This window comes from Scomber scombrus, chromosome 10 (assembly GCF_963691925.1).
Source record: "Scomber scombrus chromosome 10, fScoSco1.1, whole genome shotgun sequence".
Lineage (NCBI taxonomy): Eukaryota > Metazoa > Chordata > Actinopteri > Scombriformes > Scombridae > Scomber > Scomber scombrus.
Window position 1 is genome coordinate 22,852,135 of NC_084979.1, and position 27,024 is coordinate 22,879,158.

Below are 27,024 nucleotides of genomic sequence, written 5' to 3' on the forward strand. Positions count from 1 at the left end.
CCTCAACCCCTATCATAACACTTCTGAGATTATTTGTAATTCTGACTGCAAGCCAGACCTTATTGCCCAACATCACTGCCTGACCAATGCTCTTGTGACTGAATGGGAGCAAATTCCCACAGCCAGGTCCCAAAATATGTAAAGCTTTCCCAGACGAATGGAGGGCTGTTATAGCAGCATATGAATGCCCGTGGTTTGGGAATGAGATGTTTAACAATGACATATGGATGTAATGTGTAGGTGTCCTTATATTTTGGCTATATAGTTTAATTTACATGTTAGGTATCCTCATATGGCTATATATCTAAATTTAGTGGCTTTCTTCTATAGTGAACATACGGGAGGATGCTTTGCGTCACAGGTGCTGAACATATCGCCTCCCACAGGCTTCATGATGAATAAGCAGCAAAGAATCATGAACACATGCGTCAAAGCAAATGAAAATAACCACAAGACAGCCTGTTAAATACAATGTGATAATTGCTTTTAAAAATGCAACACTAAATGGTCAAAATCAGCACAATTTGATGTGTTCCTGAAATTCACAGTTTATGATGTGAACAAATCATTTCAGCATGTGATTTATCCTATGTCTTGTCCAAATCTAAGTTCATCAGTTTTTTCCGTGTTTTCTGCACTACTAATTTTAGTTTTAATAACTGTCATTTTATCAAGCATTTATGTGGTTATACATAAGTTATGTATGCTTGGAATTAAACAAAGTTGACAAATATAGGCTATTCATAAACATGTCCATTAATGAATTAATAATAAATTGATAATGAACCATCCTTAGGCTATATTTTCTTACAACTATATTGTAGTATGTTAATGCAATGCTGAGGTCCTGGTTAGGTTTATTTATACTGCTCCTTCACTAAATGTGTGATAGAAATACAGCACTTTTTACTCCACTACATTTAACAGGTGTATATAAAACATAGGTCTATGATCAGCTTAAAACAATATATGGTGCACTGTAATAGATTACACTTTAAGACTATATACAATTGTTAAAAAATATATTCCAACACAGAATAAATATAACACTTTGAATGGTGTCATGTATTTTTACATTGCTGTAGGCTATTAGATATTAATACTCCTTCCACCACAAGTTATAACATTTTGAAAACATTAATTGATCATAAACAGCGGGATTTGTTTTTGTTTGATTCATAGTACTGTGTTATTAAAAATAGTCTTCAGGCTGCAATCTAAATGTTTAAACATGACCGGAAGTTGATGTTTAGGTTGAACTTCCTGCCACAGCAGACACCGGGGGAGGAGGAGGAGGAGCAAAAATACTCGAGAAGAAGAAGGTGCCCGCGGCGGGTGAATTTTTTCTTTTCTAGGACGGCAAAGTTATGACCCGCCCTACTCTTCCTCTGATTGGCTTACCTTGACATTCTAACTCTAACTCTAGCCAATCATAGTCCTCGTGCCGAAACCCAACAACGAAGGCAACGAGTATTAGCCAATCAGAGGCAGAGTAGGGCGGGTCATGTTTTTACCATCCTAGGAAAAAAACATTGGCGTCAGTCGGCCGAATGAACTGATGGCAGCACTGTAAGAAAAGCAAAGCAAAGAAAAAAACGAATATCGGCCGGCACCTGCTGTCGTGTAGGTAAGTTTATAATCTTGTGGTTTACAACCCTGCTTTGCTTCAACGATTTTTATTGTTATTTTCAGACAATACTTCCTCTCACGAAAGCTGAAGTGATGAAGTTTGCAGGCCAGGAGAGTGAAACCTGCGTATTAATGTAGCAGCCGCAGCTCTACTGTATATCACAGGATGACTCACTGATACAACTTCTGCCCTCTGACTGTTTTTGAGACATATGCCCTGTAGGTATTACATTTCCATGTTACGAAGGCAGAAATATTAACCAGTAGTTTAATTACTTGGCTCAGGAGTTGTGGCTTGCACCTTAACCATGCATAAATGATTAATAGTCCTGTGCAGGGCTGGAGGGTATAGTTTGGTAAAATTTGTAATGAGTCAAGAGGCTAGTCTACAGTCATTTTCATTTATGCATAAATTACTTTCAACTAAGGACAACAAATGTCAAACCACTTTGACACATTCCTCAAGGTGAGCCTTCAGAGAAGTCTCAAATTGACCAAGAACTAATACATCAAAAGTATTAATTTCTAATGACATGAAACTTAGTAAAGTTAGACCTTCAACAGCAAAAGTTATGATATAAAACAAAGCCAGCTTATCATAGTGGAAGTGATGTGCTGATATATTGTGCAGATCAACTAATTGAATAGATTATTCACTTAGTTTTATTTCCTCTGGTACTGTAATCGTCTTCACAAGTGTCCACCAAATATTTCTGTTTGTCTTCAGCATCCTCAAACATTACAGTGTCATCACGTTAAAATAAATCTGAACATCACATTTGACTGTATATGATCTGCTGTATCATCATGCGTTTAATGCAGCATTGCTCTGTCCTCCACGCAGAGATGCTGACCTTGTCTTGCCAGTGAATAGAGGTCCGTGTCCCCAGACCAGCCGTGACAGGACAGCAGGACGCAGAGTAGACCCGCCATGGCTGCCAGGCAGCAGAGACCTGCAGCTGCTTCAGACGGCTCAGCAGAAGCCAAAAGGACGGACCTCAGAGCCACTGAGAAGAAGTGCTGTGAGTAGTTTGTTCGTCCTCTGTGTGGCAGCTCTGCCCTGAAGATGAAATGTTGACTCATTATCTGAGGCATTAATCTGTTCAGTATTAATTGCTGAACCTTAATTATTACATAACTTAATATATGCTGTCACATCATGCTGTAAATTGTGAAATGGTTCTTTAAATCACTCTGAAAAGGTTTCAGTAGGCACTGATTATCAAATGTCAACTGTGGCACACCCTCTGTCACCATATGTATCCAGCGAGGGTGGGTACATACCTTTGGAGGATTGTAGCACTGTAATGAGCAAGGTCAACATTCAGAGTCAGCTAGTAAAAATGTCACTAAACTCAACTTAATTAGTACTTTACAGGCACACTTTTAAGAATGTAGGATGGATCTAAAATGATTCCTTTTAAATGAGCCTTTAACACAAAACTATTCCTGCCTGCAGGCATCTGCTGGTAGAATCTCGAGTCAAGTCTGGTCTCGCTAGGTCTTTGTTTTGACAGATTTGTGTTCCCTTAGCTGAAGATGGTCTTTAGAGGACACTGAAAGAAAAAGGACAGAGAAAAAAAAGCAGTTTAAATATTTTCTGTTTCATGTTCCAGCTGACTGGGTTGTTCAGCAGCAGAACTTTAAGAAACATTAACCAGATGTCAGGGAATGACAATGCTGGTATGACGGAAATGTTAAACTAAACGTTGACCAGCTGGTAGATAGATACTGCAGGGGTGACATTGTATTATTTCAAAACCCTCATTGTTGTTGCTGTCAGTGTAAACTGCATGTCTATACTTCCCCTGTATTACAAATTGGACATTTTAGATTCTGCTTTTACAGTTGGGAATGTTTTTAAAGTATAACTGAAAGTAAAACAGTATGTGGCAGTTATGTAGGTCATAGAGTTTCCTTGTAATAATCTCTCCGTCCGTGTGTGTGTGTGTGTGTGTGTGTGTGTGTGTGTGTGTGTGTGTGTGTGTGTGTGTGTGTGTGTGTGTGTGTGTGTGTGTGTGTGTGTGTGTGTACCTGATGGTTGTGTGTGCAAACTGCAGCTTGGGCCTCCTACATGACCAATTCTCCAACTGTGATAGTGATGATTGGGTTGCCCGCTAGGGGGAAAACCTACATGTCAAAGAAGCTGACACGCTACCTCAACTGGATTGGAGTGCCAACTAAGGGTCAGTACAGATGCAACACATGTTTGAGTTTCAGGCACATTCAAATGTCAACTGTCCACAGGAAATGCAACAATGTGAGCATTATGAAATAGCAGAACAGTCTAAAAAGGAAATGTTTTGGGTTTTTTTTAAGTGGCAGACCAGTGTATCCAGTTCAAATCAAGGGGGCAAAGTGATACCTTTTATGAATACTGTGATAGTTTTCTAAGATGCTGCTTTAGTGAAAATCTTGTCCTTGAGGCAAAGGTGATGTAATTAGCAATTGTGTTTCTGTCAACACCCCTATCGCATGGCTCTGTTTACCATTGTACGATTATATCACCATCTGGAACAAAGGAGAACTGGTTTGGCAAACACAGTTGAGATAAAGGTCACCACAGAACAGAACATACCGTAATCATTCTCTCTGCTTTTAAATGTCTTGCTCTGACTCTCTCTCCTTTTGGTTGTCTTGCAGTGTTCAACCTCGGAGTTTATAGGAGAGAGGCGGTGAAGTCGTACAAGTCCTACGACTTCTTCAGGCATGACAATGAAGAAGCCATGGAAATTAGAAAGTGAGTAAGAGAGTTACTCTCGGTATTAATCTCTGGTGTAGTAGAATTTCATGATTTGTAAGCCCAATATAAACACAGTGACATTTACAAAGCACACTGTTGGATGTCAGTGTTGCTTGGTTGCTTTTCAGATATAGGCTGACCAAGCTAATGCCTGTTTTGACTGCATGTGTTTTGTTAAACAAATGGGGCTAAAATTACCCCAGCACAGGATGTGTTGAGGATTCATTCAAATAGCTAATGACTTTGATTTTCACAGGCAGTGCGCTCTGGTGGCGCTGCAGGATGTCAGGGCCTATCTCAATGAGGAAGGAGGCCAGATCGCTGTAAGCACACAGAAAGCCGAACACCTTTCTGCTATTAAATATCAATATAAGTCTAATTTGATTTAACCTGAATATCTCATGTTGACCATCAGGTTTTTGATGCCACTAACACCACCAGAGAGAGGAGAGAGCTCATCCTTAATTTTGCAAAGAACAGTTCATACAAGGTCAGAATTACACTGCTTATCGAAGTGATCATTCATTTATATATGAATTATCGCTTTTTCAAATTGGATGTCTTTTTTTTGTTATTAGGTGTTTTTTGTAGAATCAGTATGTGACGACCCAGATGTCATTGCGGAAAATATCATGGTAAATAATGCATTTATGCTTTTAAATGTAATTTTGAGCACTCTCGAACTGGTAGAAGGTGCAGTGAGTCGTCTTTACAAATGTCTATTTTTAAAAAAGGATGTGAAGGTGTCCAGCCCAGATTACCCAGAGAGGGACAGAGAAAGCGTCATGGAGGATTTTCTGAAGAGGATAGAATGCTATAAAGTGACGTACCAGCCTCTAGATCCGGACGAACATGACAAGTAAGAAGTTACTTTGTCACAGACAACACTAGTTATATTTCCTCATATGTATTTATTCTGTCTTGACATTATTTATTACCTCTCAACATCACTAAACCAATTAAAGCAAAATTAATTTAGAGGCCTAACTGTCAAAATCCTCATTGTTTGACATTATTTATCAAGAACATGTACTTGCAGACATCGTCCAGCAGGTGGAAACAGGAGCGCATCTGTAATACAGATGCTCATCATCTTCTGTTTACTGAGTTTAGATGTGTGGAGCTGATATGCGGTAAATCCAAAAGTAGAAATGATTTGTCTTCTTGTCAGTAGTGTAAGTCCTTTGTGGTTCCAGGAAAATCAGTGATTCAAAGCTCGTAATGTTTTAAACTTCTGCCAAGAGGCTCAACTGTGGGTGGTTTGTTTGATTTCTTTATAAATGAACTGATAATCTTATCTGGCTAAACTCATGTGTTTAGGATCTTTGTTTGTAGAGAGGGGGAACAGTTGTTGATCTTCTTGAAGCTACTAGATAGATAGATGGATAGATACATAAAAAATATATTAGACTACAACCTAAAGGGCAAGATATTCCTTCCTTACCTTGTGTATTTTTTAACTGCTTCAGTCATGTATGTGTGATTGACTCACTTACTGGTGTCTTTGTTTTGCTCTGACCTGCAGGAACCGGTCCTTCATTCAGGTCATCAATGTCGGCCGCCGTTTCTTGGTCAACAGGGTGCAGGACTACATCCAGAGTAAAATAGTCTACTACCTCATGAATATCCATGTACACTCCCATTCCATCTACCTCTGTAGACACGGAGAGAGCCATCACAACGAGCTGGGGCGAATCGGGGGAGACTCTGAACTGTCGGACCGAGGGAAAGAGGTGCTTTAGCAAGTTGTCTCGCTCTTATTTTTAAATTTACACTTCAGGTTGTACACTGCAGATGCACATTTTCTAGAGGGCTTCAACGAAATCCTGCAGCTACAAATCAACACATTGGTGCCATTATGGGAACAATTACTTCATTTCATCCACTGTGAAACTACCGTTCTGTGCTTAGGTGTCAGTTAATAAAGCATTACATTTTCCTTCTATGATCTCTTGTCAGTTTGCAGAAGCACTGAAGGGTTTTGTGGAAGAACACCGTCTGTCAGACCTGAAAGTTTGGACCAGCCAGCTGAGACGTACCATTCAGACGGCAGAGGAACTGGGCGTTCCCTACGAGCAGTGGAAGATCCTTAATGAAATAGATGCTGTATGTTCTGTATTGTATCGTTTAAATGACAAACACCCTAGTGAGAGGCGGTCATAAGTGTTGAGTGTTTAACTGGTTGTGTTTCAGGGAGTGTGTGAAGAGATGACCTATGAAATGATTGAGGAAACATACCCAGAGGAGTTTGCGATGAGGGACCAGGACAAGTATCACTACCGCTATCCTGGAGGAGAGGTAAAAAGGAGTAAAAGTGTAGCCAACAGTTTAGGGTCTGTTATGTTTTTTGCCATTATATTTTTTGTGAGATACATATATATGAAAAAATAAATAAACTGGACACCAAAAGACTTTCTACTTGATGACAGCTAAATTAACCTGAACCAAACCCAGCATTAACTTAATATGTACCTTTCTGCTTTCTTTAGTCCTACCAGGATCTGGTTCAGCGGCTGGAGCCAGTCATCATGGAGCTGGAGCGACAGGGCAACGTGCTGGTCATCTGTCATCAGGCTGTCATGCGTTGCCTTCTCGCCTATTTCCTGGACAAGAGCGCAGGTTAAAAGCATGAACAGAAACATGATAGATGCCACGACTATGACTTACATTATAAAGACGTTTATATGGTATACTGTTGGGTCCCAAAAGTCTGAATCAGCTGCCAATGTTTTGTTTCAATCATTTATGTAAAAATGATGGTTATTTTACACAAGTGACATTTCTTTAATAATCTCAAAAGAGCACACTGAAGTCATTTGAGGCCATATTGTTTCCCTGAGTGCTGGACAACTGTCAAGTTTCAGCTAAATGAAATGTTTCAGGGTATTGAAGATACACTGGAGAGATATTCAGTACCACCAGTATATCACACTAACAACAAATGAGACAGAAAAGCATCTGCATTCATGATACAAACATGAACTGCTCCACTCCAGTTAGCAGAACGATGAAACAAGTATAAGGCATCTGTTGTTTTGATCTTTGGAGAATGTCACATGCAACACATTTAGGCATTTCTGTGACCTTGAAATATGCTTTTCAAATTCATTTCTGTGCATGCCCTGTGGATAACTGCTTTTAACACCTTTTCTGTGACAAGACAGTGCTAACCACAGTGCACCACCATGCTGCCCCCTCATCCAATGTGGATATCTTAATTAACTCTTGATTGCCAAACAATCACACAAACTTCAGTGCTTCCAACTGGTTGGTTGTGATTTGGTATTTTACAGGTGTCACCCAGCCTTGTTTTGAAATGTTGTTAACTCGCATAAACAGGATTAGGTCAAGGTGGTTGAGGCATCCGTCCACTAGCTGTTACTTAATCCTAAACTTCCAGCTACTCCAAAGACCCTCTCAGAATAATACTGTTTTAATCGCAGTAGAGATGTACTGGTGGGTGCCTGCAGTTAACAGGGTGAACATTATCTGAAAGAGAAGAATCAGAAGCTAAACTTGACAGAGGTGGATCATCGTGAATTTGTGGATTTTCAAAGTCAACACCATGGTCAACACACAGTGCAAAGAGATGGTTGTGTGATACTATATTAAGGTCAGGTGTAGTACAGCTGGTTTTAAGTTTCCACACACTGGACTATAGCTCCGGAAAAATTGTTGGACTGACAATTCTTTCAACCTGATAACTATAAACAGTTTTTCCACAGATTAAACAAATCTCTCCTTTAGACCAGATTATCTACACAAACTATCAAAAAACACTACCAAAAAAGAAGTGCCACTTTAATGTCCAGACTCCATTCTGGCTATTTTTAAACAGCACAATTTCTGATATTATAAATCGAAATATTTGTTTGAATATTCAGTCATTCGCACTGTAGAACTGATGAAGCCTCTTGCATGAGTTTCAAGTGTTGATACTCATGGATTTTTCTCAACATTTACATTTAAAAAAGAAAAACAATTTTAATACAATAACTATACTTTTTTTTTGACTTTGTAAGGAATAACTTTGTGTATATATATATAACCTTTTGTTGGTTGTTGAAAACTGATGAGTTCTTGATAGTTGACTCAGGCTTTTCTGCTGAACCACATGTGAAAAATGTGTATTTGCATATATGGTTTAAAGACAAACTCATAATATTTATACACGTGTGGAAATGGGTGTGAAAAAAAAACAACAAAAAAAAAAACCTAAATAACAACAGGGTGGTTACAGTGGAAAATGCTGCTCAAAATCAAAGCCATAATTAGGTGTGGGCAGAGCGAGTCAGTCAGCACAGGAAGTGGGCACTGCTACAGCATCTGTTTGATGGCGAAACCACATTTGGATGACTGAAGAAACCAAAAAACGCAGTGGGTGCAGCTCTGAGTGTCATTTTTTCCCAATGCATCTCTTCACGGGACATGTTGCAGTCTTAATACAGCATCATGCATTCTCCTTCATAAAGCATGGCGTAAGCTGTCTGTACTGAGGGGTGTATCATTCCTCTTGCATCTGCAAGGAAACAAAAACATGACTGGATGACCACAGCACAGAGTGTCTCACATATTTTTATGTTTGTTGGCACAGATGATCTACCCTACTTGAAGTGTCCCCTGCACACTGTCCTGAAACTCACCCCTGTAGCTTATGGTAAGTCACTACACTGTCCTTGAATCAACTTAACTTCACTCACAGTTTTTCTTTGTTGGGTTGTGACATTTCTCCCGCTGTGTCTGTCTTCTAGGTTGTAAAGTCGACATGTTTGACCTGAAGGTGGAGGCTGTCAACACTCACAGGGACAGACCATTAGTAAGTTTGTGACCTATTTATTATGTTATATTATAAACTTGCTGTCAGTTATCTCTGATGTTGCAACTGATGTCCATCCTGTTTAAATAGTGTGTGTGGCCTGAAAGATCAACCCTTAAAGTCTTGACTGAACAAACTCCTGTGACCAGTCCTATTTTTAAATTCAACAAAATTACACACTGCTGTTTCAGCTTTCAGGAGCCAGATATCCAGTTTTCTGTCAAACGTCCTGAGGCCAGATGCAAAAAAGTTCATGACTAAAAATCTGTGTATCATTGACAAACTGGATGCAAGTGCATAAGCCTAATTTCCACTTACACAGTGCTCCATAAATAGATGTATTATTTACCTGTAATTACCTCTTTTCACATTAACACCTCTGTCTTTATACCTGAAAAGAATGACAAAGAGAAGGTTCATTTCACACACTGTGTTTTGTTGAAGCCCTTAAACAATGCCAGAGCAGCTGTTATTACTGTATGTGCTACCATTACATAATAATTGTAGTAATAATAATAATAATTATGATAATAAACAAGTTTTTCACAGACAAAAAAACCCCCAGAATACTAGCTTACTGAACCAGCTTGTCTGATTATCAATAGGAGGTTATTTCACAGTTGTGGATCCCAGCTACCTGTCTATGTCTCATGCCTTGTCCTGGAGACAGAGAACAACAGATGGTCTGCAGATGATGATGATGTGAGATGGGGCAAAGCTGCTCAGTGATTTAGAAAGAAGCAATAAAATGTTAAAGTCAATACTGAACACCACGGGTAACCAGTGCAATGAGGTGAAAACAGAGGAATTGTGCTCCTATTTTTGAGTTCCTGCAATAACTAAAGCTACAGCATTTTGTAAGTTGCAGGTTGTTGATGGATTTCTGGGGCTGTCCGGCATATAATGAGTCACAGTGATATAGATGGCTGGAGACAAAAGCTTGTGCATCACTGAATGACAGAAATGATCTAATCTTAATTTAGAGATATAGAGACGTTCAGGTCCAAATCAAAGATTACTCTCAGGTTTCTGGCCTCACTAGTGTACTGCAAAATCTGGTTAACTAAAGTCTGGCTTACACCTTTGTGCTTTGGGTCTAAACACCATCACCACAGTTTTTTACAGTGCCCATAATTCATCAAATACATGTAAACAGTCATCACCCATGATACCATAGTCATCACCATCATAAATCAGGAAGTTAAACTGTGATTTTGTTCACAGTTCTCACATCGAAAGAGACTTAAGCTTCTTAAAAGTGAGTGTGTGTGACAGTGAGTGAATGAAAGAAGATAAAATAAAGGAAATAAAATGAATGTAAATAGACAGAATGAAAAAATTAAGCATACAAAGGTAATTAATCAAAATTAAAGGTACCCTATGTATGTTTCTCATAACTACACTTGTGTTTATATTGATTCTTGCTATTTTTGTGTGCATCCTTAACAAAAGTGTAGCAAAGCTGTCAGGGTTTTAAAAATCCTGTCTTGTTTACATTCCTGTTTACTATCTTCTTCTTCCCTGCCTTTGCCAGCACATGTCTGTATTTCTTTGCACATTACAGCCACTTGTAGATCATTGAGATAGTGTGAAACCATTGGCTGGACTGTGCATCTTCATGTGCATGCACGTGACAACAAAAAGAAAACCCACCGGTTAGAAAAACATGTACTACCTGAGGTTAAAAACTCTACCGATTACTCTAAGTTTAATCAGTGGGACTTTGTTTTGGTGCTGGGTAGGTAGCTGTGGGTTTTTTTTAGCTGAAAACCGCTGCCTGCATCTGGAAACAATGTTGATGAGAGTGGTGAGAGTAAATCAAAACCGTAAACTTGTGGTCCACAGTACAAAAACATTCAACTGAAAGACACCAAAACACTGAACTACAGAGTCAGGTGAAAATCTGTGTGTGCACTTCTAAGAACAACACCTTTCACATTATATGTAGTCATTTGATCAATTTTTGATCCAAACATTTCATTTATAACGGCTTTAATTTAGTAAACCAACTTGTAATCCCACACAAACTCATACTCAGTTTATCAGGGAATCCCATGACACTTACAGAACATTTCCTTTCGTCATTTGTCATTTCCTAATCAGCCAGCTCCGTATCTGTTCTCTGGTTGTATTGTTTTTTTGTTATTAGTGCCAACCTCAAGTTCTAGACAGAGTGGGTGTCAGCACATAAACACATTCAGTGACATTGAGAAACTTCTTGTTAAATGGGGTGTGAAATATCCTGTCTGCTGACATCAGCCACAACAATGGTTTTTATATGGCTGTTTGTCTCAGAAAATGTTTTTCTTTCTTCATCTTCTTACTGTCAGTTACGCAGAGCACAGTGATTACAGACCAAGGAGAGTTATAATTGACGTATGACATAAAGAGCATGTGTTAATCATTCCACTCACAGTCTTCTTCTTCTCTGACCAGAATAAAGTCCAAGCAGATGTTGTTCCACCAGCTTTCCTCCGAAGGAACAGCTTCACTCCGTTGTCCAGCCAAGACCAGACTAAGCGTCGTCGTCTTTACAGCATGGGCAACCCCCCACAAGCCTATATGTCACAGGTTCCCACTTTACCCAGCATGCAATTCTCTGAGGCGTCTGAGGGGGCAGAGTTGCAACAAAGCCAGGTCAGTGTTGTGAATATAACTCTTTATAAGAGTTATTTTTTAAAGTATTTAAAGTCAGTTTGTTAAAGTAATATTTAAAAAATCAAAATCCAAAGTAATTCAGTCATATTTTATTGTATGACAGGTTGACAGATCAGAGGCCTAATATGAAAAACAGTGATGTTGTGTTTTCCATGTGGGTGTTTACAACAAACCAAAGTTCCCTTCACAAGCATCTTGGATGTGCAGAGTTAGATTTTGTAGTATTTTCCAAGTGCGTAGGTTGCTGCACCTGAAATGACCTTTATTACTTGCTGTACTTCAAGAACTGGGAAGGGACAGAAAGGAGAGTGTTTCACTGGCTCGTGAGGTCACATTTTAAAATTAGCTCAAGTTCAGTTGGTGCCAATCAAAACAAATACTTTCAAATTCCTCCGTTGGCTCAATTTGCTCTCCCTTCCCTTTGCATCCCGCAGGACCCTCTGAATGGTTTCACTGAATCAGAGTCAGACGACTGTATTCGAAATTAAAGAAGCACAAAAAAGGTATTTTCAACACTTTGTTCTTATCTACCACACAAAACATCTGTGCTCTCCTCCTTAAATACCTCACGTCTTTTATTTTGCTGTCTATCCCAGGCTTTTCTCTTCACATGGATGTATCACCAGTTGTGAGGACCAGCAGTGACAAGCTTCAACCATTACACTCATAAACACTGTATTACGCACACTCATGTCACGAATATATATCAGAATGTAATATCTTTGAAGGCCTGCATATGTTATCTCTTAGGTTGTTGTTCTACAGGGTTAGTGTGTGTGCACATATTATGCATACATCAACATGTTGCCTTTGCACAAGCAGCCTACCACCTCAGCTATAATAATGTAAAGATATGTAGATAAGATTCTGAAAATCCATCCATTACTTCCTAGCACACTCCTTATACTGTAAACTGTCGGATGCTGTATTAGATGTAGGAAATGTTGAATGTGAATTGTATATTTTAAGATTGTATACCTCAGTAGAAGCTGTTGCCTTCAGTTTTAGCATAAGGGAGTGCCTGTCTTAAAATAAGCCTTAATTTGTCCTCAGATTGTTCCTTTAAGCTATTTAAACATTCCTGTGCATCTTTAATCCGATGGTCTGACAGTGTTGTAATACTACTGTTTTGAAGTTTAAGTTAAGCGTATTAAATTACAATCTATTTTGTAGAAGAGAGACACAAGCTGTAAAAAGTAATGGGTAACACTTAGCTTTAACGTCTCCATTTTTTAGCAATTATTTAAGCAATGTAAAAACTATCAAATATTGATTAATCCATTAGTCTTTTGTCTATAAAATGTCAAAAAATGTTGAAAAATGTCAGTCATAATTTCTTCAAATGTCCAACCAACAGTCCATAAAGATAAAGATATTGAGTTTGCTATCATGTATGACAAAGAAAACAATCAAATTCTCACATTTGAGAAGCTGGAACCAGCAAATATTTGGTATTTTTGCTTTAAAAGAAGACAAGAATGATTATTCAATTATTAAAATAGTTGCTCATCAATTTTCTGTCGATCTGATAATTGATTCATTGTTGTAGCTCTAGTTTATAACACACTATAAGGTAGTTGTTAGAAGTTAAATCTCCTACTGTGGGCACCCATAGGTGACAGCTGGTGTACAAATATAATAAATGACAACAGTAAAAACACAGTTGTAGTAATGCAAAATGTGTATATAAGTGTTACCAAATAAGGAAATGTTTTGTCTTAAAAGTGTAACAGCTACAGTGTCTCTGTGCTTTTCCTCTGTGACAATTATTCTAGTCTTTTCTTTAATGATACCTATTTGTATATTTTGCCGTCTAATCGATGATCACATTTGACCTCTGCTAGATTAAAACACAAATATTGCAAATGCAAAGTGCTCAACAGCATTTGATATTTTCTTTTTGTTTTTTTTAGTTAAGTTTAATGTTTTTTTGTTTTTTTTTAATCAGGAAGAGCAAAACACTTTCTGCACTTCTGATACAACAAAGATACTGTGTGTTAACTACTATCTTCATAATGTCCATGTGGGTATCTATTCAGATGACTGATTTTAATACTGATAATGAAATCATTTGGAAAAGTGCCTTTATTGATGGACTACAACGCTGTGACAATAGTAATCAAAAGTATTTAAGAGACATGGGATTGACAAAACATTTTGGATGTCTTAAAAGCTTTAATGTTATTGCACACTGCTGCGCATGTTTTAATAAATAAAGTTGATTTTAAACTATTTTACAGAGTGTTTATGATTACCATGACCTCAGAAAAAAGGTTTGGTAAAGAAATGTGGCCAAGGACTTTGAGATCATTGGGAGTCGCCTTCCTGCCAGACACAACATCACTCTGATCCTAACAAACTGAATTCTGTGTTTATTTCACGTTATGTAACTAATGGGTGAAAGAGATGTTTATGCTGACATGGATATAAAAATTAACTGACATCACAAGCATGTAATATTTCATTTTTGTCAAAATGGATGAGACAAATCAGACTGTCACTGTTTTTTGTTTAGGTGTAATTCATTGCTGAGTTCACTCTGTTTAAAATATTGATGAGATGCTGCAGCCTATTAACCAATTAAACCAACATCATCACTGAGTCACTCATGATCTCTACTAAATATAGACATATGCAAAGTTCTAAATTAGGAATAGACATTTTCGTTATGCTCACTGAATGTTTCCAAATTGAGTTTTACTGGTATTTGCTGCATAGTGAGTCAGTGGGGAAATGGAAGAGGAAAGAGTCAACTAATCAGTTGTATTTGGGAATTTCATCTGCAAGATGCTTTGACGCCTGAAATGATCCTTGAATCGGTGAACTCAGATAAAAAGCTGTGATTAAGTCCAACACTGATTGCAGATGTTAAAATAAAAAAGGCTGCAGATATTGAAAAAGAAAACATGTATGTAATGTGTCATTCTTAGTTGTTTTACTAGTGAAAAAATACTGAACAAAAGATGCATTTAACTTGACACGTTTTATGTAATCAGTTAACAATGCTAAAAGTGCATTACATTTACATTTAAAGGTGCAGTGAGTAAGATTTAGTGGCATCTAGCAGAATGGACTGGGCAGAAATGGAATATAATATTCATAGGTATATTTTAAACGGTGTATATAACCTGAAAATAAGAATTGTGGTTTGTTTTTTTGTTTTTTTTTCCCGCCAATTTTGCGGCCACTGTAGGCTCTCCTACACTCTTGGAAGGTGAGAGTGAGGGGTAGGGCATTCAGTTGGTTGCAATCTACAACCTCACCACTAGATGCCATTAAATCCTACACAATGCACCTTTAACTATCAAGGTGTCTATCAGGCCATGATGGCTCAGGTCTGTGGCCGGCATTTCAGTTTCAATATTATTTGGCAGGACTTTGACATCATTAGTGTGAGGAGTCAAAACATCACTGTGTGTCAGAGGCAGAGGGACATAATTAGATGACATTGTGTTCTTACCTGGTGTGTAAAGTGGGGAAAATAAATCAACGCTGGGAGGAAGAGGCAATTGTATTAATTTACTTGTGTTCAATGCAGTTTTCAGTTAGCTGTATTTGCTTTATACGTCTACTACACTTCTGTTTTAGAGGAAAATATGGTACTTTTTTCCCCCTGTTACCTTCTTCTGATGGCTGTATAGTTACTAGATACTTTGTAAATTAAGCTTTTTACATCTAAACAAATTGCGATCTCATAAAATACTTGTTCCCAACCTTTTTGTCTCATGATCCCCAAAAGCAAACTGATGTTTTATTGTAACTTCTTGTCACAGGTTGCATACTGCTCACATGAGTTGCAAACAGTTCAACCAAAGAAAGATGTTCCTGGCTCAGTTCAACGTGAAAAGTTTGTATTAGTGTGTGAGGGGTTAAACTATCCAATATATCACAATAAGTTCCAAAAATTCATAACTTATTAAAAGCAAACACCAATAGCATGCTCCCACCTGCTCCACATCTCTGTTTGAGGCTACATTAGCCTCTTATCACACCTGAATCATGTTGGTCGAGTGGCATTGTGAGTAATGTATGTTTTGACAAGGACAAATAATTTATGGAATAAGAAAGACAATATTTATGGATTTAGTGCTCAATTTTGGCCTTCTCTTTGTAGCCCATTGTGATTAAAAAAAAAAGATAGGATTTCAATACTAAATCCTTGGAGTCTAATCTAATCATCTCATGCCCTCTCCAAAGTAGCACAGATGGAGCAGCCACAACTTTAAAACAGTGCTTAGCTACATGTGATGCATCCATTATGCCTAACTTTTACTTGTATTTAAGTGTTTGAGTGGGTTTTTTTTTACATTGTGGTATTGTCTGAATACAGTTCCTGCCACTGCTGCTAATGTGCACAGTCACAGTGACTCAAAACCACATTGGCAAAACAATGTTGTGACCCACTGCTACAGGAAATTTAACCAATTTACTTAAGTAAATTACCAGGAAAAAATATCATCAACATATCTATCAACATAGAAACACTGATGAGAGAGAATGAAAACTCTGACTAATGAAATTACTAATGCAGTAATGGTGTGAAAAACGAGTGAAAAAACAACTATATCATTATTTGCAATCTTTATTGTGCTCAAATATTTATTGTGGTCCTCCATGCCCTCTTTGTAATTTGGGCTTATTAAAGGACCAAACTGTAAAAACCAATATGATCAACATTCTTCATTTCTAAATATTAAAAATTCGAGTTGAAATCTGATGGGAGTTTTGTTGCTTTAATGTTAAACCCCAAATCATCCATAAAGGATTTCCTTTAGATAACAGTTTTGTTATTTTATAAAAAACAGTTTATCACTTTTTCAAATGTCTTAAAAGCCCTTCTTTCATCTTTATAGCATAGGAACTAAAAATAGGACCCCAATTCTTTACTGGAAGTCTAATCTGGGTTTAATGGATTTAAGGTTTGGGACACCGCTGCACCACATGTAGTTTATGGGCATGGTTTTGCCTGTTGAGAATTACATTTAATTCTTTTTAGCCCTTAATGATTTTATGATTTTAATTAATTCAGATCACCATCTTTGAAATAAAGGGTTCTGAGTGAAAAGATAAAGGTTTGGTTGAATGATTATCACAATTCAATGTTCATAGTAAAGTCACAATTACTTTCCAAGGTGCTGGAATACCAGTGTGCCATCAATCTATATTTTTCTAGCTATATTCCCATCCTGTCTTTACTTCTTACTACAGTGTTGTGTGTTCAGCCCTATCTTTGTCCCTGTAATGTTTTGTACTGTCTCCTTGTCCTCAAGTCTATGATTGTAATCATTTCAATCAGCTGGTCTCCTGGGCTGCTCCCGGCGTGCCGCCTCTCCTCTATAAATTGCTTCATCTGATCCCGCTGTTGGCACTTGTGATCTGCCTTCAAGGATTTGTTTTACGCACGGCGCAACACTGACTGACAAACATGAGGAGTCTCTGGTGGAATACTGTGTTTTTATTGTTTGCTTCACTTGCTTCAGGTAAATATTACACACACAAAATAAACAAAAATACATATTATAAATGTTTTGAAATTTTAACTGATGGTAATTTATCCTCCAAAATAGCTCAAGTTGTAAAGAAATGTTGGCCACCACCGGAGTATCCGTACACCAGACTAGCCGAGAAGTACACTCTCAGACAGAGGTTCAACATCGGGGAGAAAGTGTACTTTAACTGCGCTGAGGACTTCACTCCGTCCAGAGGCATCCGTGCTGTGCAGTGTGTTGGTGGAAAATGGACCAAACTCACACTAAAATGTGAAAGTAAGTACTTGACATACTTACTGGCAGTCCAATTCAGTAATCACCTGACAAACATACGGTTAAACCTTGTTTTTCCGGAGTGAAGCTTGATGTGAGGTGAGGATTTAAAGAGATTTAAAATGGGCTCACCAACAGTCTGAAGCCCTCTACTGGTCATATGAAATGTGCATGTTCAGTTAATGTCTGCACCAGATGTAAGAAGACAAAATAAAACTATTATTAGGGCAAAAATCAGACCGCATTGCAAAGAGTTCTCACTTTGTTTTAGTTTTTTTTAAATGTATGTATATTATACAACCAGACTTAAATGTGAACTGGTGGACAGTAAATGTCGTGTTTTTGTTTGTTTAAAAAAAAAAAAAAAAAAAAATTCTGATACCGAATACCATTTTTTGTTTTTTTTGTTTATGGACTTCAAACGAGTCTCTAGTGTTTGTTACAGTTGGACTGTACAATATCTGGTACTTGAAAACATTTCATTTTATTATCAAAACTTGCTCATGTGGATGGAGCTATGGAAGTTAGTTAGAAACTTTAATGTCTATATTGTGGGAAATCATCTTTGGCTTCACCACTCAATGTTAAAACAACACAGGACAATGTTAACATTATTTTAAATGCATATATTAAAATAATTAACTGTAAAAAAAAAAAAAATTAAAAAAATAAAGATCCTGAATGCACAGCTTTCTTTTGAATTTCACAAATCACCTCTTGTAGTGCATTGGGCAATTACCCCATTGATTTGTTTTTTTTTTTTAAATACTGAAAACTGTACTAAATATGTATATTTGTACATTTTATATTTTAGTCTTTGAAATTGGTATTTACTCTGCTGCTTTGTTTAGGTGGATGACTACCAGGGCACTTTTACCTGTTGTAATACAGTCTTTCTAATCTGAATTTCATCACTTCACCACAAGAGCAACCTATTTTTAAAACTACATTAATGAGCTTTAGTGCGCTCCAGTACAACCTAATCACTTTTTTTTCTTCAAATTTTGATATCAATTTTGACCCCAGCACTATTTGATACAATATAATTGGATACTTGTGACGCTTGTGGTAAAACTGAGGTTGGCGATTAGGCTTTGCTGCAGCTTACATGGGTTGTTTTGCAACTTGGTAAAATAAAGCCGTCTTCTGTCTCCATCTGGCAAATCATATTACACCCTTGATTCCAATAGAGAAATCATGTGGCAATGCCGGCGACCTCCCAAATGGGCTGTTCCAGTATGAAGGGAATTCATTCCTCGGAGAGAAGGTTTATGCGGAATGCAATGATGGGTGAGTTGTGCTTCTATAAACTCATCTAAAACTTGGTTTGTTTAAACTGCTGAGTTTGTGTTTGACAGTATCCATGTTAACAGATACACTCTGAAAGGACTCAACTATATGATATGCAAGAAGTCTGGCTGGACTGGGGACTTCCCCACTTGTGAAGGTACTTTTAACACAGCATTCATACTGGCTCGTTATCTGAAATGCAGTCATATTCATTTTTGGGCCCACCCCCCCCCAAAAAACAAAGATTTAATAGTGTTCAAATTTTGGGGGGAGAGAACATTTCTCATATGTATATAACAGTCAAATAGTTCCTATACTGACTAATCTGTTTATTATAAATTGAAGCATATTTAAATTGGCAAAGAAATGTACACATACGTGCACTATATGGTGAATAGTGTACATGTACTGTACACACCTACACTCACAGATACATGTCCAACTATGTAAAACACTAATGATTCAATCATTCTTTACACTCTGGTTGGTACCTTGAGGAGTGGTGTTTTTATGTGGGCAGTTTTGAGTTTTTTAAGAATGAGTAACAACTGCCTCAACTTTACCTGAAGGTATTTGGTTAATTCATTTAACCATATTTTCCATCACACCCATATAGTTGTGAAAAGGAACATTGAGTTGTTCAATGTGAAGTCATGTAATTTAAAAGGTTAATCATGTGATCAAAACATATCTAATAGAAACATTTTCCTCCAGGCGTGGCAGGATTAATTTATTTCTGTGATGCAGACATCAAAATGGTCTCATTGGAGTAGTCTGTATTTGAATATCTAACACTTACTGTACATATCAGTAATGTACTCAGGCGATGATTGCATATTTTATGTTTTTCTGGACTTTTATGAGCTTAAACATGTAAATGAGGTCAATCTTATTAAACATACAAATTCATAAATTCCTTTATTCAGGAGAAAATAAAAATCCCTCCTTAACAGAAAAACTCTTCTGATTTCTTCAGAGGGAACGGCCACCTGCTCCACTCCTGCTGTGGCCAACTCTGTGAAGAGTGGCGGATATGTTTCTGTGTACCAGGTTGGCGAGAACGTGACTTTCACCTGCAGCCTGGGTTTCCAGCTGGATGGAGCTCAGCTGGTCACTTGTGGGTCAGACGGCCAGTGGCAACCTAAACCCCCACAGTGCCTGCCCTCCCCTGATGAAGCTAAACCTGCACCTGACAACAAAGAAGGTCAGTTTAATTTCTACTAGCTGCTCCACTTTTGCAAATTTCGCCAGGGATTTTGTGTCTAAACTGACTTTCCTGGCTGGAAAATGTCAATCTATTCAGCAGGTAGATGTGGTGTGCCTGAAAACGTCAACAACGCCGGCCTTGCTGACAAGTACTTTATGATGACATCATTTGCTTCTGGTGACAAGGTCCATTACGTGTGTGATGTTGGATACATTCAAGCAGGCGGCAGCAGATATCGTACATGCAACGAAGGAAAATGGACACGGTTGATCCTAAGATGTGAACGTAAGAACTCTTACCATACTTCCACAATCAAGCTTTTGTCTAATGCTTTTTGGATATTACTGAAGATGATATGGTAACTCACCATTTTCCAAGTCATGCTCTTGTTTGTTTTTTTAAAAATGTATTTGCTATATTTTGTTCAGCCACTGGTGTTTTAATTTTTAACATAGTGTGAAAATAACTCTAGGTAACAATATACCAGAGCTTTAACTCCCTCCAGTAAACATTGTGTTTGAATCTTTGGCATATTACTAATGCATGATACTACAGTGTAAACCCTGAAAATACTGGTTCATGATTTTTCAAATCCATCTTAAAACAGTCACGCACCCAGATGAACATTTGGAACAGGTTTTCTTACTGTAATCATTCCTCCTGTTCATACTGGCTATTAAAATATCCCCTCAAATGTGCTTACAATGTACAGTGATGGACAAAATCTACAGTTTATCTGAAGATAACATGAAGCTTCAGCTATCTGAGCCAAATACAGTAGATATCTTTCAACATTACAGTCTTAGTAAAAAATGTCCCTCTTTGTGTCTCGATGGACAGTGTTTACCTTTTCAGCTGCAGTGGAAGGATTGTAACAAAGAGGAAACTTGGCACTAAAAAAACTAACTTGGAAAGATTTTGATTAATTTAGATGTCTGAAACCTATTAGTTTCAAATGTTTAAATGCATTTTTTAATGGTTTGAGGACTTTGGATTTTGTCATCCATCTCTTACAGTGAACGTGCCATCATTGAAGGATCTCTTAATTACAGTAGAAACGTGTATCAATGTTGATTTGGGTGCCTGTTTTAGGACTTTTTGTTGTTGTTGATATTGAAATATCTTAATCTACTACAAAATCTTTTACTTTTCTTCCACAAAAGTAAGGACATGTGGCTCTGCGGGCGAGATTCTCAATGGACGGTTTATGTATACTGGAGTCGAGTTTGGAGACGTTGCTACAGCCATCTGTGATGAGGGGTAAGAAAATACTTAGACAGGCTGCTTTCTTGTATATGGTTATTAACTACACTTTAAGCTTTTGCATTCTTCATCACTGAAAATTTGACTTGATACACATTCTGCATCAGGCATATCCTTGTGGGAAAGGAAACCAGAAACTGCTTGAGTAACGGCTGGGATGGACGTATTCCTGTTTGTGAAGGTGCAGTGAACTTACACACTGACCCTTTTGTCAGGTGGCTTTTTAATTTTCCTCTCCTCTCTAACTGCAAAAACATCTGTACCTCTTCCAGCTGTGACATGTCCAGAGCCTCCAGAAGTGGCAAATGCACGTAGGGAAGGCCTACAGGATTCACGTTACACATATGGAAGTGCGGTTCGCTATCGGTGTCATGTGGGAACCCTGACTGGACCAACCTACATATGGTGTACAAGCGATGGGACATGGAACTCACCACCTCCGGAGTGCTCCTCCCCAAAAGGTTTGTGACATTCTTGGTATAACGGCAATCTTTTTTTTATTTAGAGGCTGTTGTTTTTTGTGTCATGAATAGAATTAAAACTTGAGTTTTGTTTCCTCACAGAAATAACATGTCCATCTCCAAATGTGTCCAATGCCTACTGGATGCAAGGTCACCTCAAGAAGTTTCAATACAGAGACAATATATCAATTGAGTGTAAGCGCGGCTACAAGATGAGTGGTCCGAGCACCATCACGTGTGGTGATAATGGGCGATGGTCACCTGGCCTTCCCAATTGTCAACGCATTGGTAAGCTATAAACTCATTTGTTGTAAATCTGTGACTTGATGTTAGTTTTACAACACTATTTTTAAAATCTTTTTTCTTTTGCCTCTTGTTTTTAGCGTCATACTCATACTGGCGAATTTAGAGTAGCTGAAATGTGAAACTACAATATTCAATCCAAGCTGTTTAAACCATTAAAGAGCAGCTGGTGGAGGATGGGGAAATATAGTCCCTTAAGCTATACTAAATGTCTTCCTTCTAAAGCAAACCAATGATGTACCGATGTATTTTTGTTATTTTCAAAAAAAACTTTGTATGAACTCATTTTTGTATAGACATTAAAATGTGTGAAATGAAGCTGAAGTACAGTATGTTTATTTCGATAAGTGTTTTGGGCAAGAACAAGTACAAACTTGTTTCATTCACCTCTGTACATTGCTTTTTTTCTTTACAGTTGATAATGTTATGTGTGTCATCTCTATAGACTAAAACGGTGAGTGAGCATTTCATGAACAAACAAGCTACAAGAAAATAAGAACACCAATTCCATTCATTTAAAAAGACAATACAAAATCCAGACATTTCTTTACATGAGCAATAACAATTCAAGTGCAAATATCATTATCAACTCTATGATACATCATAGCAAACTCTCGTTAAAAGGCAACAATTCAAACCTAAAAAAAAAAAAAAAAAAAAGATCAGGTTGCAGGAAAGAAGCTGATTCTGGTGGGAGGGGAATGAGGGCATGTGGGCCGAGGAGAGAGAAAGATATGTTTGGTTGCATCTACATGGAAATATATAAATGTAAATCAATGACTTCAGCTGGAATTTGAAGTGTGTGTATATTGGAATTTATTACTGACATGAGTTCTTCATAGCTTGGCCCAGCATTGCCCTCAAGTTTTGACAATGTCTTCAAAATCCCTTTGTCATCCTGAAGTTTGGGTACTTAAAGATACTGGTTGGTACGTAAATTAAGTGTACCATCCCACCTATAATATATATTTTTTTTATTTACATGAATGGGGTTGGAAAAATTCCCACCCAAAAAAGTCATTACATATCAGAGAGCAAGCATTGACTCAATTTAATATCTTTTTAGAGGGTTGAATATACAAGGGTTGGGATTATCGTTGTCACTAGTCATGTAGTCCTCTGCACCAATGTGACTACATGACGGTGGTGGTGGTGGTAGTGACTAGAATAGTTGTGCCATTTGTGTAAATATACATATTCGCTTTCTTGTAAAGACTCCTTCCTGGAGTCCTGTAGTCACTGTGTGGTTTCTAGGCAGTGAGCAAAGGCTCACTGCTCCTCCTAGAAATGGTCCAACCCGAAAAACCGCAAGTCGTTTTTACACTGGTGTGTGCAGATTTAACCAAATGTGATACTACATTGTTAATGGGTTTTAGAGGTGTTTTGTAGGCAGATTTTACCTTCAGATAGATTCAGGCTAGCTGTTTCCACTGATTTCAAGTCTTATCCTAAGCTAAGCTATCAGCTGCTTGCTGTAGGATTCATACATGAGAAGTGGAATCGGTCTCATCGAACACTGCAGAAAATGAATAAGCATGTTTTCAAAATGTCAAAAACTATTCCTTTTTAACTATTTAGCAGATCCTTTTATAAAACTTAAATTATTTTTACCCTGTTCTGGTCGCTGTATTGAAATCACAAAGATTCCACAAGCTTCATTGTTGGTCACAGTAGGGTGTAACCAAAATGAAGGTGTTTTTATTCATTGCACTCGTACTAAAAAGGTAGGCTGACTGGTTCTAAATCTAGTGCACAAAACGACGTGACCCGTTCTTTTGGGCTGTCTTTGGAACAGCTGTCTTCATTTGGGACAGACCAAAATGTGAGTGGGGTATTTGAAGGGGGTTTTGGGTGTCTTTGGATTTGAGACAGGTGGGACGTCAGGGGCAGAAAGTGATTCTGGGGTCCTGCATAAACAAATTAGGATTTAAAAAAAAAAAAAAAAAAAAAAAAAAAAAAAAAATTCAACCCTCGTCTAATTTATTTTCATTATTTACAAGATTGGAATAAAAACACAATAAAACTGGTAGTCCACAGACAGGCAATGTGAGATTATCAATTTACTGTGTGTAAGAATTAAAGTATTTCAGATTCTCAGCTTCCTTTGTTTAAAACCTATAGACTATTAGTGTGTAGAGTACATCAGAAAGACAATATGAGATTGAAGAATTAAAGTGACCTTTTACAAGAAGCAGCAAACATAATGTCCCTCAGACATTTCTCTCTCTATCGCTCTCTGAGACATGTTCCACTAGACATCACATTATCTCATTTCTGTGGCTCTCCCAATTATTAGTTTGTTATTCATTTCCCGTGTCCACTGTGTTCCTGGAATGATAAGCCACCGTTTAGTATTTGCTTTAAGTTGCCTTAAAAAAAAAAAAAAAAAAAAAAAAAACCCCAACAGAAATTATCTGAAGGTTGGAAAACGCTGGTACAGTTAAGACAGACTGAACAAAATGCAGATTAACTGTTTTAACAGTAAAACCCTTGGAAACTGCTCTAAGAGCTCAAATATAGTAAGGCTTTGAATGACCTGGAACGCAGCTGAATTCAACAACTGTTCCTCTATGACAGCACACAAGACACTGAAGATGGAACCAGGGTTACACAACACTTACAGTCATACTTTATGGTAGGAGTTCAAGCTGCAATTCAGACCACTCATTTAAGCAAGTACACCAACAAGCTCTATCAAGCTCAAACTGCAAGCACAAAATGTCACTCCTACTGTCTGAAATAGGGGTTTTGTATTGTTTTCATGGTTTCATTGCGCTACACAATAGAAACCAAACCCACTCACATACTCTACATCCCCACTAAATGCTTATAAGCTCGGGATTGCAGACCTGTGCTGAATTGAAACTGACTATAACCCCTAAAAACACAAATGTTCAGTATTTCTCAGGTCTGCATAGTGTTTATTGTCAAAGCCTATGGAAAATTAGAGAGGGGTAAACATACTAGTATGTCTTGTATTTTTAAGTCCTGTGAGAGATGCGGGATGTAGCCTGTAAGGTGGAAGGGGGGGTTGGGGGAAGGGTCACGATCCGGTGCTTCAGCAGCTGTGTGACGTTTACTTGTATGGTCGCAGGAAAGCGGAGACTTTGCTGCTTATGAGACGGATGAAGGAGCGAGGAAGCATCTCGTTGGACTCCCGAGTGGTGTACTTAAAGTAGTTGTTTGGGTGAGCCAGCACGTCAAAAAGAGTCTTAATCAATTTTTTATCCTGTAGTGAAGAACAGATAGGTGTAAACGCTCCACTTGAAATGCATATTTTGGTAATTAGTAAGTGTCTGAATTACAATTCAGGCTATTACACAATGCTTTAAAAAAAAATATACACCTACTTTATCTTTTCAATATTAATGCCCCATCTGACTCATAATAGTACTAATATGTTTGCTAGCAACAGCTTTATTTATCCTAACAACACATGTGATATAGCTTAATTGCTTAAAAGTCATGTCTTCCACACCACCTTATGTACAAACAATACATGAAGCCAATAATACACACAGTAGGAAGGAATAAAAGTGCTAACCTTGAGGATTTCTTGATGGTTTTCTGAAGCATAGAGCCTTCCATCCCGTACTATGTCCTCTACAAGCTGTTCATAGTCCTCTGAATTTACAAAAACACAAGACACAATTGCTACTCATCACCTCATTAAGTGCTGAAAACACAGTGTATCCAAAACAGGCTTAGGTGGTGAAAAACTAATATTTCCTAATGCAGCCTTGCTGTAGTTCAGGCAAGCACAGAAGTCATGTATTAGTTGTTCATGAATTTTGAATGTTTCTTTTAATTTATTTTCATGTTGTCTCTGTCAAAGTGGTTTGTGAGCTCAGGGACAGTCTGTGTCAAGCTTGGTTAGATTTGTTCAAGCATCATATGAGCCAAATTAAAACACACACTGTTGCAAGAACTAAAGAATTAGAACCGTGATTTGAGTGTCCTGTCTGAAATTCCACATTTCAGACCATTTAATGTGAAGAGAGCTGTAGCATTAAAGCACTGATTAGAAAAGACACATTTTCTCACTAACCTCTATTCGTACCTTAAGCAATTTGCCCAGGTTTTGACATATCCTTCTTTGAAAATTGAAATATTGGTAATAATTGAATTTGTATTTGTGATGCTCACAGTACTTCCAACTTCAGCAGAAGCATCTTATTAGCTATGGCAATATGTGTCTGTTGGTTGTTTATTCAGTCTACTGTAGCTCAGACTGAAATATCTCAGCTTATCGGATGGATTGTCATGAAATGTTGCACAGACATTTATGGTCCCAAGAGGATGAATCCTTTGACTTTTCATCTACCACCAACAGTTGGTTGACATTTGTGCTTTTGAGTGAAATGCCACAACAATTAGTTGATTAATTGCCTTGACATTAGGTTCAGACATTCACGTTCCCCTCAGGATTAATTCAATTGTAATAACTTGATGATCCCTTAACTTTTCAACGTAGCACCATCATCAGATGCAAAAACAGAAGTATAGGACAAGTTACAGTTAAGACCAAATTCCCTCAAACTTAATGACAGTCCCTTCAGCTTCAGCTGTGCTTTTTGTTTAGTGCTAATTAGCAGATGTTAGCTTGCTTAACATTGTGATTGTTAGCATGTTGACATTAGCATTTAGCTCAATGTAAAGCTTCACAGAGACTGGAATCAGCTTCACGTGGTGCCACTAACTCTATTGTAGGTGAACCACACAACACAACATCTCAAGAAAGATGTCTGTGGATTATTAATTGTAATTGGGGGGTTGTTTTAGAAGAGCAAATATGCTTTTCAGTGTTATAAGCTCCACACAGTGTATTGGGGTGCATGAATCTCAAAGACTGATATTTTCCAAACCAGGGGAAATAAAAGCCAAACTATCTA

At 37.7% G+C, this 27,024-nt stretch overlaps 3 protein-coding genes across 3 annotated transcripts in view; 2 read left to right on the forward strand and 1 right to left on the reverse strand.

The window, feature by feature from the left end:
* The first annotated feature begins 1,555 nt into the window (after positions 1-1,555).
* On the forward strand, positions 1,556-12,498 carry LOC133988331 (6-phosphofructo-2-kinase/fructose-2,6-bisphosphatase 2-like). Its single transcript, XM_062427959.1, has 17 exons — positions 1,556-1,627; positions 2,474-2,651; positions 3,690-3,815; positions 4,273-4,369; positions 4,629-4,695; positions 4,788-4,862; positions 4,951-5,007; positions 5,107-5,231; positions 5,898-6,105; positions 6,332-6,478; positions 6,566-6,670; positions 6,862-6,991; positions 8,967-9,029; positions 9,124-9,188; positions 11,625-11,825; positions 12,281-12,349; positions 12,443-12,498. Exons 2-16 carry the CDS (start codon positions 2,561-2,563, stop codon positions 12,332-12,334), a joined length of 1,611 nt encoding a protein of 536 aa, XP_062283943.1. The 5' UTR covers positions 1,556-1,627; positions 2,474-2,560; the 3' UTR covers positions 12,335-12,349; positions 12,443-12,498.
* Positions 12,499-17,238: 4,740 nt separating this feature from the next.
* LOC133987679 (complement receptor type 1-like) lies at positions 17,239-22,269 on the forward strand. Its single transcript, XM_062427123.1, has 10 exons — positions 17,239-17,326; positions 17,414-17,611; positions 18,799-18,898; positions 18,982-19,055; positions 19,875-20,102; positions 20,202-20,390; positions 21,269-21,365; positions 21,476-21,549; positions 21,641-21,829; positions 21,932-22,269. The coding sequence occupies exons 1-10, from the start codon at positions 17,272-17,274 to the stop codon at positions 22,126-22,128; spliced, it is 1,401 nt and encodes a 466-aa protein (XP_062283107.1). The 5' UTR covers positions 17,239-17,271; the 3' UTR covers positions 22,129-22,269.
* A 2,458-nt stretch (positions 22,270-24,727) lies between these two features.
* Positions 24,728-27,024, reverse strand: part of scube3 (signal peptide, CUB domain, EGF-like 3) — a 56,674-nt gene continuing 54,377 nt past the window's right edge. The window contains exons 20-21 of the mRNA XM_062427960.1: positions 25,677-25,756; positions 24,728-25,361 (exon numbers count right to left, since the gene is read on the reverse strand). Of these exons, the coding sequence (XP_062283944.1) occupies positions 25,209-25,361; positions 25,677-25,756 (233 nt within the window). The 3' untranslated portion in view covers positions 24,728-25,208. The remainder of the gene's footprint in view (positions 25,362-25,676; positions 25,757-27,024) is intronic.

Excerpts from the sequence above, each read along its gene's own strand:
- LOC133988331 (XM_062427959.1), top strand. The coding sequence starts at position 2,561 with ATGGCTGCCAGGCAGCAGAGACCTGCAGCTGCTTCAGACGGCTCAGCA. Across the intron at positions 6,992-8,966 it reads TTTCCTGGACAAGAGCGCAG|ATGATCTACCCTACTTGAAG; the intron begins GTTAAAAGCATG and ends TTGTTGGCACAG. Across the intron at positions 9,030-9,123 it reads ACTCACCCCTGTAGCTTATG|GTTGTAAAGTCGACATGTTT; the intron begins GTAAGTCACTAC and ends TCTGTCTTCTAG.
- LOC133987679 (XM_062427123.1), top strand. The coding sequence starts at position 17,272 with ATGAGGAGTCTCTGGTGGAATACTGTGTTTTTATTGTTTGCTTCACTT. Across the intron at positions 18,899-18,981 it reads TATGCGGAATGCAATGATGG|ATACACTCTGAAAGGACTCA; the intron begins GTGAGTTGTGCT and ends CCATGTTAACAG. Across the intron at positions 21,550-21,640 it reads ACGTATTCCTGTTTGTGAAG|CTGTGACATGTCCAGAGCCT; the intron begins GTGCAGTGAACT and ends TACCTCTTCCAG.